We start from the raw sequence: 12,542 nt of genomic DNA, 5'->3' as shown, positions 1-12,542 counted from the left end.
TTAACTAAATGTGTGAGCTTTCTGATCAAATAGGTGCAGCTCAAAATAAACGAAAAAGTATGATGAAGCCTCAGTTAATCTCTGGGATAAACAAAATTTGTTTATCACATGACATTTTGGTAAATAAATCAACAACTTTATCCAGTCATCATCACTGTAGGATCCACTTTTATGGAAAAAGTTATTGATTTATTTACAAAATTGCCATGTGATAAACAAATTTTGTAAATCTCAGAGATTAACTTGTATTTACCCAAAAAGTATTGCAGTTTTTATTTTTCTTTTTTATTTATAGGATTTTGGGGAGGCAAAGCCAAACCAAGATTATTGAGTAAGAAATTAGGGTGAGGAGATATGGGGAGAATATGTTATAATGCTCTCAACAAAAGAGATTGTGAATACTGAAACTTGAAAGTATATATACTATTAATATTAGTGTTAAGATTAGTCTAGTACTAATTAATCACCCAAATAAAATTAAATCTACTTGTGTGTAGATGGATTCTCTTGGAAATGATAAAATTTCTACTCGTGTGGATTGTAAATTTCCCGTCATAATCGTTGGACTTTTGACATATTACTAACATTTTGACTCACTTGTATCTAGTTGCGGAGCCAAAATTTTAACAATAATAGGGCACCATCCATCGGAAAATCCTCTTATCAGGACCCTGAACCTGTCTCCTTAAACTTTTCAATAAATAAAAATCAAGATACAATTGCGTACGCATAGCAATAATTGTGAAAAGATGTTCTTAATATCAAGATTCAAATTTATTTAACAATTGTATTTGTCATACCTCAATTACAGAGTATTATTACTATTATCGTTTTAATTATAATTAATATTGTTATTGGTTATTTGTTATTATATTATCATTATTATTGTTGTTGGTTGTTTAAAGCATTATTATTATTTTTTTAAAAGTATTATTTTTTTAAAAAAAGTATTTATAACTGTAAAAAAAAAGTATTATTATTATTATTATTATTATTATTATTATTATTATTATTATTATTATACCTACAAAGTCAATCAATTTACAAGAAATTGGTAAGGAGCCGAGATATAATCTAGGCCCCCACCCCTCTAGCTATAGTGAACCCAATCCTGCTGAAGATGTGAGCAATTGCACAAGCACCAATATCATGAGTCTTAGTGAACGTCTGAACCCGCCTCAGCAACACAATATCATCCTTCTCTAATTCCCCCAACGAAGTAGGAGAAAGGAAGAAAACCATAGCCAATAGCCCTGCAACGCATCCTATACTTGTCCCACTTTCGATAGGCCGCCGCCGACACAACACAACCAGGTTCGAAGTCAGACAACCCCGATTGTGTCAAAGGTGAAGACCCCGTCATTTCAACACATATATCAAGTCCTCTATCCCAGGAATAAAGCAACACATCTGCTGGTCGTAGAGCCCCGTCGTTCCCTCCAATCAATCCAACGTTAACCTCCTTTCAAGCAGAAATTCCATACTGAAAACAAATATCAACTAGGGTGTCAAGAACAAAGTTGCGCCAATGTTTAATACCCACCATCCCAGCAAAAAAGACACTGCATGATCCCCATAAATATCCTCATCAAAAACCCTTGAGCAAGCAGAATACGGTGTTGAAACGAAGAACAAAGGAATACCCAACTGGTAGCAAAGAACACTACGGTAAGTCGTCTTACCATTCATAGTCTGACCCAAACCCGATATTGGGACCATCCGCAACCAAACCGAAGAGTGATCCCCTTGTTGGGACGTCCATAAGGCAACCTGACGCGGAGATAAGAAGAAAGTTGAATCCGGAGATGCAGTGACCTTCGTGAAATATATATCTGCCAATTTTTTCATGAGTCTAGGGGCAGTGATCTCACTAGGGTTACTTATAAGGTCAGTCTCCACAGTCGTGTTAAAAAGACTAAGAGCACCATCGAAGGCCGGTCCCAAACCAACAATACCAGAATTGCGAAGAAGCGTAGCCTGAAGACCAGAAGACTGGAGACGTGACGCAAGGAAAGCATAATGCCAAACATCACCCGCAGAATCGACACCCAAACCACCATAAGCAAAAGGTAAGGTGACAAGTCGCCATTGCCAATCACCAAAACCAGGCCCTGAAGCAGTTACAATGCGCTCCAAAGAAGCCCGAACGGCCACGTCAAAAGAAACCTGTTCAAAAAGACTAGGAGGACAAGTGCGCATAGCAAAGTAGAGTTTTGAAACCCAGTATACGCACGAAGAAGAAACAACTCGCCTCGGGGATCATCAAGCTTAGCAACAAAATCCTTAGCACAAAGATTTTCGACACTCTCTGCCTCAAAAGAACATGGGTATTATTATTATTATTATTATTATTATTATTATTATTATTATTATTATTATTATTATTATTATTATTATTATTATTACTATTACTAGAGCAAAGCAGTTTCCTCCTCAAAAGAACTTGGGTATTGTTAAATTTCAAAATAGTATGAAATGGGCTTGGCAACCCGAACAAGGAGAAGGAGAGTTTGGTCCACAAACAAGGCTTAGGAACTTCCATACTAAAACCAATTGGCAATACTAGGAGTTACTCCTCTATCTTATAGTGGAACCACCTCTCCTCTTTCTCTAATGTGGGACACTCACAAGTGGGATACAATGGGTCTCAACAGGTATTTAGCATGAGCCACGAAGTTCCCAACTAAAATCGATTAATTGGTAACAATGGATAAGAATATCTTAACTTATGAAGTGATTTTTATCTCCTACTCTTTTTTCAATATGAGACGACTCATATGCAACTATAAGTAAATGGTTAGCTATAAGATTTAACATGTACAAGTATTTGTCTTAAATAGGTCAATCATATAAGATGAATAACAACTTTTTAATAGATAATTAATTAATATAACTTGACCTTTTAGTAGGTCAAGCCAAATAATAATAAGTAAAACATTAATTTAAAGGTACTAATCACACTATACTAATAAATTTTTGGAAAATTTGTCAGGAACTACACGCTTAATAAGGGTATTTGGAAACAACTACCCACTAAAAAATTTTATCAAAAAAACTACCCCCTAAATTTAAAAAGTTAGAGTAGCACTACCCATTTGCATTTTTCGGCGAGAATGTCTGGCGCATGGGCCCACTTTTTCAATTTTTCTCTGAAAAGACAAGATGCAATGACAAATTGGACCTTAATTCGTAACCCTAAGATAAGCAATTTGAATTAAAAGCAATAAATTCAACCAATTTTAAATTATCCTCAATTTCTAAGAACCCTAATTTTTCTAATCGTTACACCCTAACATCAAAATTCATAATTAATGAATTAAAAGAGAAGAATTACCTATGAATTGCATACCCTACTTGTTTTCACTTCTTCAATTAGGAATTTTCAGAAGAAAAATTTAAAAAGTAGGCCCCACATGCCGGACTTTCTCGTCGAAAAATGCAAATGGGTAGTGCTACTCTAACTTTTTCAATTTAGGGAGTAGTTCTTTTGATAAATTTTTTTAGTGGGTAATTGTTTCCAAATACCCCTATTTAGCATGTAGTTCCTGACAATTTTTCCTAAATTTTTGCCACCAATAATGCGTCCCACAATTATAAATGATCACCTTATGACTTCCCCAATCATGCATACATGCTCTACTATTGTACTCAACGTACACCAACACACCACCCATCGTACCTTATTATCTTCTCAAAGAATTTGGAAAATCAACAAAAAAAGAACATTAAGCTACCTAAGAGTGAAAAAATGGAGGGAGAAGCAAAGACATCAATACCAGCTCATGTTTTGATATTCCCATTTCCCTTACAAGGCCACATAAACCCAATGCTCCAATTCTCAAAACGCTTAGCTTTCAAAGGCCTTAAAGTCACCTTAGTCACAACCCAATCACTATCCAAATTACTTCCCCCTCAGTCCGAGTCCAGTCTGATCCAAATCCGATCCATTAATGATGGCCTCAATGACCGCGAAAAAGTTGATCACGTGGCTTACTTGGAGCTTTTCCAAAGAGTAGTTCCTATAAGCCTAGCTAACCTCCTTAAAGAGTACAAAGTAACAAGCCACCCTGTGAAGTTTATAGTGTATGATAGTGTGATCACTTGGGTCTTAGAATTGGCACGGACGGTTGGGATCGACGGGGCCCCGTTTTTCACTCAAACAGCAGCCGTTCATGCCATACACTACCATGTATATGAAGGAGCATTGAAGTTTCCCTTTAAAAGTTCATTGATCTCAATGCCTTCTATACCTTTGTTAAGGGTAAATGAAATGCCTTCTTTGATTGTTAATCCTGGGATATATCCTTCTCTCAATGACCTTAGTATCAATCAATCTTTGAACTTCCACAAGGCCACTTTGTTGTTCTTCAATACTTTTGACAAGCTGGAATCTCAGGTTATTTTCATCTTCCTACTTCTGCTTTTCTCCTTTTATGTTAAAGAATTTTCCACTTTTATCACTCCTTTCCCACTGTGCTACACATATAACTACTACATCTGTTTTATATTATTTATAACAAATGAGCTTGCACGAACTCTTATGCAAAATTTAATTATGAGTGTTAAATGAAAATAAAAAGATAATGATACATGTGATGAGGAGAGAAAAGACAACTTAAATATATATATATATATATATATATATATATATATATATATATATATATATATATATATATATATATATAATATGACAATTTTTTGTTTTTCTAAGAATTAATTTGTATTTTATTTTTTAGGAAATTTTGTAAAAAAAACTACCAATTAAAGTGCGTGTTTTGAAAACAACTACCTATTAATTTTTTTTTTTTAAAAGAACTACAACAAAGTTGTAAAAAATTTAAGTAGCACTACCACTTTAATAATTCCAACTAGAATATTCGGCATGTAGGTTCTACATTTTACATTTACCTCATAAAATCATCATCTAAATTAACTAAATTACCCCTCATAAAGGTAAAAAGTGATAAAAAGTGAGACCCAAATACCGGAGATTTTAGCCAAAATTGTTAAAGTGGTAGTGCAAATTAAACTTTTTATATCTTTGTGGTAGTTCTTTTAAAAAAAAATTTTAATAGGTAATTGTTTTCAAAACACGTGCTTTAATTGGTAGTTATTGAAAAAAATTTCCTATTTTTTATAGGAAAAAATTGTCTTGATTAGACAAACTTTTATATGTGCCAGCCATTATAGGGGTTACTTTGTTAGTGTTATAGGGGTTTTCAGTTAGTGTTATATGGGTTACTTTGTCAATGCTATATGGGTTAATCATTCAATGTTATAGGGGTTACTCGGTTAATATTTCATTAGCTACTCAATCAGTGTTATAAGGGTTACTTTGTTTTTGTTTTTTTTAATAAGTGGCCACTACATGGTGGTGCTAGCCGCACACAAAACACATTGAACACATTTTCAATGTCGGTCACATCGTGTGGTAAGACTTATTTGGTCAGGGGGTATTCAATGGGTCAAGGGCTATTCGATTAGTCCAGGGCTACTCGGTCGATCAGGGGTTATTCGGTTAGTGTTTTAGTGTGTGTCAACCGGCCTCACGGTGTAGCTAGTCACACAAAAACACGCTGATAAGCATATTTATATTTCATTTCACCTAAATGGAAAATAAAAATGCACAAGTTTTAATTTAAACTTGTAGGTCTTGTTCACTTCACCTTATTTTTGCTGAAACGAAAATATTTTTACTGAATTGAAATTAGTTTTGCTAAACTTAAATTACTTTTACTGAATTGAACTTATTTTTGCTAAACTTAAATTATTTTTACTGAATGGAAATTATTTTTACTAAACTGAAATTATTTTTTACAGATTCTTTGTTATATTTATTTTTCAAAGAAACTAATTTTTTTATTGAACTAAAATTATTTTTATTGGACATTAGTTTTATAAGATGAAGTGAACAGGACCTTACACTATACTAAAAATATATTTTTTTAAATGAAACCGAGTCACCACTAGACTTTTTTTTTTATTTTTTTATTTTTATAATGTTTGGAGTAATCCGTAAAGTTTTTTCAAGAGCCGTATTATAAACCAAAATTTCATAATACCTTTGGAAATATTAGCTAAAAGTGTCACAAAATTTGTATATGAACTTGCCCAACCCGAATAGATCTGATCTGCTGTGGATCAACCCAAACTCTATCTGATTATTCGAATTGACACCCTTAATCCCATATCACAATATTACTTGGTTTTTTTGGTCTTTTGCCACAATATTGTGTTCAGCAACATACCAAGCTTGCTTATGGTGAATGGTGATCATGGGAAATTTCAATAATGTGATGTTGAGATCACAAGTTCAAGCTCCTAAATGTGCTTATGCTTGAATTAGAGGGATTCTCTTACCTCCTCCCACTATATACCCTTATGCTTGCAATTAGAGGGATTCCTTTAATTACCTTCCCACTTTATTCTTAGGAAAAATACACTTTAATAATCCTAACTATTAGCGATTTACTTTCAATAATCCCAACTAAGTTTTATTATCTAATAATCCCAACTATGCTATGAGTTTTCCTCTAGCAGTCCCAACCGGTCAACGAAGAGTCAACGACCTATATATTATAAGAAGTAACCATGACACGTGTCGATACATGATTGGTTCAAAATTAAAAAAAAAAAAAGAAAAAACGCAAATCCCCAGCCACTCCCATCTCCCCTTCCCCCACCGTATAACCCCTCAGCCCAACCCCTTACGGCCTTACCCCACCTGGAACTAGCCGCCGCCACCTTAACACCCTTAAAGAGCCGCCGGACCCATCCCAACCCCTATATCCAACACAACGGCCAGCGGGATTACTTCAATTAACAAACCAAATCAGCACAGTCGTTGATTCAAGAGCCGAGGCTGGTGAGTGGTGACGACCATGGAAGTGACATCGTCGGAGGAGTTTCGGCGGCGAGGAATGAAGAATTTGAGGACAGAAGTTGAAATGGTGAGAGATTGGCCTGGGATTCGAAACGGTGGTAGATCGGGGGTGGGGTTTTACGAGGCTTGAGATTGGGATTCGAGTTGTGTCCGCCATTGATGCAAGTTTCCGGGGGTTGAGATTGCGGTGAATGGCGGTGTTGATTTGCAGGTGGTTTATGGCGGTGAAATTCCGGTGCTATAATTCCGTCAGAGTTCTCGGCTCTCACTAAGCTTGAGGTGTTGGTTTGCAGGTGGTCGATTGCGATTGTGTTGGTTTTGGGGGGTTGGGACTTGGGAGGGGTCGGCTGGCCGGTTTCCGAGGGAGGTCAGGGGTTGGACTAATGGTTTTACGGTGGGGGAAGGTGGAGAAGGGAGTGGCCGGGGTGTCTGGGTTTTTTTTTCTTTTTTTTTTTTTAATTTTTTTTCTAGACCAACCACGTGATGACAAGTGGAATTAAAAAAACAAAAAAAAAAAACATTTACCACTTCAGTAGGTACCCGGTTACTCGAACTGCTGGAGGAAAACTCATAGCATAGTTGGGATTATTAGATAATAAACCTTAGTTGAGATTATTGGAAGTAAATCGCTAATAGTTGGGATTATTAAAATGTATTTTTCCTTATTCTTAAACTTGACTTGCAGTGTAGCTAAATAACTTGTGAGAGGGGTTGATTTAGTAGCCTTTTTTTCATTGTATATGTATACAAAAAAATTATATTATTATAAATGATGATCAACAAACTTATGTATTTCCCAACCATACACTATTTTTTTTACTCCTTAACCAACACCACACCATCCACCATATCTTATCTTCTTAAAGAATTGGGATATTCAACAACTTAAGGAGAACATTAAGCTAGTTAGGAGTAAAGAAATGGAGGAAGAAACACCGACATCAATACCACCACATATTTTGGTATTCCCATGTCCAATACAAGGCCACATAAACCCAATGCTCCGATTCTCAAAACACTTAGCTTCCAAAGGCCTTAAAATAACCTTAATTACAACCCCATCACTATCCAAATTACTTCCCTTATAGTCCCAATCCAGTCCGATCCAAATCCAATCCATTTATGATGGTCTCAAAGACGGCGAAAAACTTGACATTGAGGCGTACATAGAGGTTTTCCAAAGAGTAGTCCCTATAAGCCTAGCTAACCTTATTGAAGAGTACAAAGTAACAAGCCACCCTGTGAAGTTCATAGTGTATGATTGTTTGTTCACTTGGGCCTTAGACTTGGCACGGACGGCTGGGATCGACGGGGCCCCGTTTTTCACTCAATCAGCAGCCGTTCATTCCATACATTACCATGTATATGAAGGAGCATTGAAGTTTCCCTTTAGAAGTTCACTTATTTCAATGCCTTCAATACCTTTGTTAAGGGTTGAGGAAATGCCTTCTTTGATAGTTAATCCAAGGTGTTATCCTTCTCTAAATGACCTTAGTATCAATCAGTCATTGAACTTCCACCAGGCCAGTTTATTGTTCTTCAACACTATTGACAAGTTGGAATCTCAGGTAATTTTTTATTTTAAAAAAATGTTTATGTTTACGAAATTTATAATTTAATGTATATGCTATATAATTAGTGTAACTAACTTGCCTAAGGGCCTATTCACATTTACTTAATTTCAGTTCAGTTCAGTACAGCTCCAATCAGTTCAATTCAGTTCAGTTCAGCTCCAATTAGTTTAGTTCTGTTCAGTTGAGTTCAGCTCCTAATAATTTCCCTCTCTCATAAAATATTCATTTTAGCTCAGTTCAATTCAGTTCAGTTCAACTCCAATCAGTTCAATTCAGTTCAGTTCAGCTCATTTCAGTAAATGTGAACAGGCTCTAAGTATTTACTCCCTCGTTATTTTTTATCCCAATTTGGCCATTCTATTTTATTCTATTCATTTTGCTTTATTCTATTTTATTTTTATATAATGAAATATTAATGAAAATTATATAAGAAAATATTATGAAACTTTATACAACACGTTTTCGTTCTGTCGGCTAACACATATCAAAACATTAATCGGGTAACTCCTGACCGACTGGGTAATCCATGACCGACCGAGTAACCCTTGACCAACCGACTAACCCCTGATTAAGTAACCCCTCAGTGATCGAGTAACCCTCGGCTAAGTAACATCTTACCGATTGAGTATTTCCTGAACAAGGTGTGGCCAACCACATATATATATATATATATATATATATATATATATATATATATATATGAAACTTTGTGCAAAATATATTAATACCTAGCTAACAACATATTTTAATATGTTTTTTTATTATTTTATTAAAAAAACTATAGAAAAAGTTAATACATAAGTAATGAAAAAAAGTTTAATGTGTCAATTATTTTGGGACAACCGCAATAAATGAATTCAGGCGACAACAGTAGATTTAGTGATGACAATAAAATAAATAATTTTCCTTGACCCTTTTGTAGGTCAATCCTAATCTAACTTTGAAGATACCAACTACACAATATCACTTGATTTTTGCCACCGATAGTAATGTGTCCCACAATCATAAATCAACCTATGAGTGCCCCAATCATGCATTACTATTTCACTCCTCAACCTACACCAATACACCATCCATCACATCTTATCTTCTCAAAGAATTGAGAATTCAACAAAGAAGAACATTAAGCTAGCTAGGAGTGCAAAATGGAGGAAGTAACCAAGACATCAATACAACCTCATGTGTTGGTATTCCCATTTCCTATACAAGGCCACATAAACCCAATGCTCCAATTCTCAAAACGCTTAGCTTCCAAAGGCCTTAAAGTCACCTTAGTCACAACCCAATCACTATCCAAATTACTTCCCCCTCAGTCTGAGTCTAGTCTGATCCAAATCCGATCCATTTATGATGGTGTAAAAGACGGCGAAAAACTTTATCATGAGGGCTACGTAGAGCTTTTCCAAAGAGTAGTCCCTATAAGCCTAGCTAACCTTATTGAAGAGTACAAAGTAACAAGCCACCCTGTGAAGTTCATAGTGTATGATTGTTTGATAACTTGGGTCTTAGACTTGGCAGGGACGGTTGGGATCGACGGGGCCCCGTTTTTCACTCAATCAGCAACCGTCCATTCCATACACTACCATGTTTATGAAGGAGCAATAAAGTTTCCCTTTAAAAGTTCATTGATTTCAATGCCTTCAATTCCTTTATTAAGGGTTAATGAAATGCCTTCTTTGCTAGTTAATCCAGGAATATATCCTTCTCTCAATGACCTTAATATCAATCAATCTTTGAACTTCCACAAGGCTAGTTTGTTGTTCTTCAATACTTTTGACAACTTGGAATCTCAGGTAATTTTTTATTTTAAAAAATGTTTATGTTTTACTTGTATTATTTTAGGAAATTTTGTCAAAAACTACAAATTAAAGTGCGTGTTTTGAAAACAACTACTTATTAAAAAAAATTTAAAAGAACTACCATAAAATTGTAAAAAGTTTAAGTAGCACTACCACTTTAATAATTCCAACTAGAATATTCGGCATGTAGGTTCTACTTTTTACCTTTGCATCATAAAATCATCATCTAAATTAACTAAATTACCCTTCATAAAGGTAAAAAGTGATAAAAAGTGAGACCCAAATACCGGAGATTTTAGCCAAAATTGTTAAAGTGGTAGTGCTAGTTAAACTTTTTATATTTTTGTGGTAGTTTTTTTAAAAAAAAAAATTTAATAGGTAGTTGTTTTCAAAACACATGCTTTAATTGGTAGTTGTTGACAAAATTTCCATTTTTATGACTAAGTTGCCTAAAGTTTTTATATAAATATGTTTGTTAATGGGAAGCTTTTGATGTAGTTTATACTAAAGTAGTTTCAACCACATGAATCACCATCACTAGATGATAAATTTGTCTTGTTTCAATATATGGCCAAGGTTTATTTATTTATTTTAAATTTTTAATAAGGTATACACAAACCTTTTATGGTGTGGCTGGTCATACCGTGTGACCAACCATTACTTCATTAGTGCTATAGGGGCTACTCGGTCAATGTTATAGCAATTACTTAATCAGTGTTACAGGGATTACTCGGTCAGTATTATACGAGTTACTTGGTTTAGTGTTATAGGGACTATTTTATTCTTTTACAAGTGACCACATGGTGTAGCCAGCTGCACAAAAAACAAACTGGTCCATATTAGAAATTTCTAAAGTCATAAAATGGACCAAAATTTATTGATCAAATAGAAAAGTAGGTCCATTTATTAGTTATGATCTTGTACTGCTAATCTGCCATCAGGAAAAATAATTGGGAACTCTTTACACATCTTTAGTTAACTTAAAAACTTATTACAAGCTCTTGCCCCTATTTAATATCCCACGTTTGATTTTGGGGTCGTTTTTAACAGAATTTAGTTGATATACTATTGTCCAATGTTGTCCTTATCATTCATTGATTTCATTTCCATCATAACAAGCAACATTACTTTGAAAATCTTAGCTAAACATGTCATAAAGGTGACCTATTATTTTGGAATAACATAGCAAAAGGTCACACAATTATTTAAGGGCGAGGGAGCATCAATTTAAGTTTGAAATTATATTGACAATTGCTAACTAACATTTGTGATCAGGTACTAGACTGGATGAGAAGCCAATGGCCTATAAAAACAATAGGACCAGCCATCCCCTCAATGTACTTGGACAAACGCTTGGAAGATGACAATGAATATGGCCTAAGTTTCTTCAAGCCCGAAACCGATGCTTGCCTACAATGGCTTGATGCAAGAGAAACTAGTTCAGTTGTCTACATTGCAATGGGAAGCTTGGCTTCTCTTGGAGCAGAGGAAATGGAAGAAATAGCTAAGGGTGTAATAAATACCGAAAAGCATTTCTTATGGGTTGTTAGAGCTTCAGAAGAAGATAAGCTTCCTCCAAATTTCAAAGAGGAAATATCAGGGAAAGCTTTAGTTGTCAATTGGTGCCCTCAGTTAGCCGTTTTGGCTCACCGGGCAATAGGGTGTTTCGTGACACATTGTGGGTGGAACTCGACTTTAGAAGCTATAAGTATCGGGGTTCCCTTGGTGGCAATGCCTCAGTGGGTAGACCAACCTACCAATGCCAAGTACATAAACGACGTTTGGAGAAATGGTGTTAGATTAAAGGTTGATGAAAAGGGTATTGTAACAAGGGATGAACTGAAAGCCTGCATACTAGAAGTGATGGAAGGAGAACGTGCAAGCGAAATCAGAAGCAACGTCGCAAAATGGAAGAAATTGGCTCAAGAGGCTATGGATGAAGGTGGTAGTTCTGATAGGAACATTGAGGAATTTGCTGCTAAACTGAAAAACATATAGGATTTTTTGATAGCTCAGTAACCTGTTTATGAATTGTTATGCTGCTTGGACTTGTAGCGACTTGCTGTTTGTTACCTTCAGTCGTAATTGACTCATTGTACTCCTTCCGGCCTTCAATAATACAATAGAGTAAATTTTATAACTCGGGTCATCCCTCAGTTTTAGTAAACTACATATTCGTCACACCAAAACAGACACTTACATTATCAATTAATTAAGGTAACATGAAAAAATTTACGAAGAAAAAAAATGATACGAGTAGGTTACAGTGATTGAAAAAAAATA

At 35.1% G+C, this 12,542-nt stretch overlaps 1 protein-coding gene across 2 annotated transcripts; it reads left to right on the top strand.

The window, feature by feature from the left end:
* The first annotated feature begins 3,548 nt into the window (after window positions 1–3,548).
* On the top strand, window positions 3,549–12,398 carry LOC110738682 (UDP-glycosyltransferase 74E2-like). Of its 2 annotated transcripts, none has more exons than XM_021919082.1 (2): window positions 3,549–4,396; window positions 11,535–12,398. In XM_021919082.1, exons 1-2 carry the CDS (start codon window positions 3,632–3,634, stop codon window positions 12,255–12,257), a joined length of 1,488 nt encoding a protein of 495 aa, XP_021774774.1. In that variant the 5' UTR covers window positions 3,549–3,631; the 3' UTR covers window positions 12,258–12,398. The 2 variants fall into 2 exon arrangements, with proteins under 2 accessions (XP_021774774.1, XP_021774775.1); XM_021919083.1 differs by lacking the exon at window positions 3,549–4,396 and adding an exon at window positions 9,223–10,253.
* Window positions 12,399–12,542: the final 144 nt, after the last annotated feature.

The sequence above is a fragment of the Chenopodium quinoa genome, unplaced genomic scaffold, assembly GCF_001683475.1.
Source record: "Chenopodium quinoa cultivar QQ74 unplaced genomic scaffold, ASM168347v1, whole genome shotgun sequence".
Taxonomy (NCBI): domain Eukaryota; kingdom Viridiplantae; phylum Streptophyta; class Magnoliopsida; order Caryophyllales; family Amaranthaceae; genus Chenopodium; species Chenopodium quinoa.
This window is presented reverse-complemented; position numbering and strand designations above follow the sequence as displayed.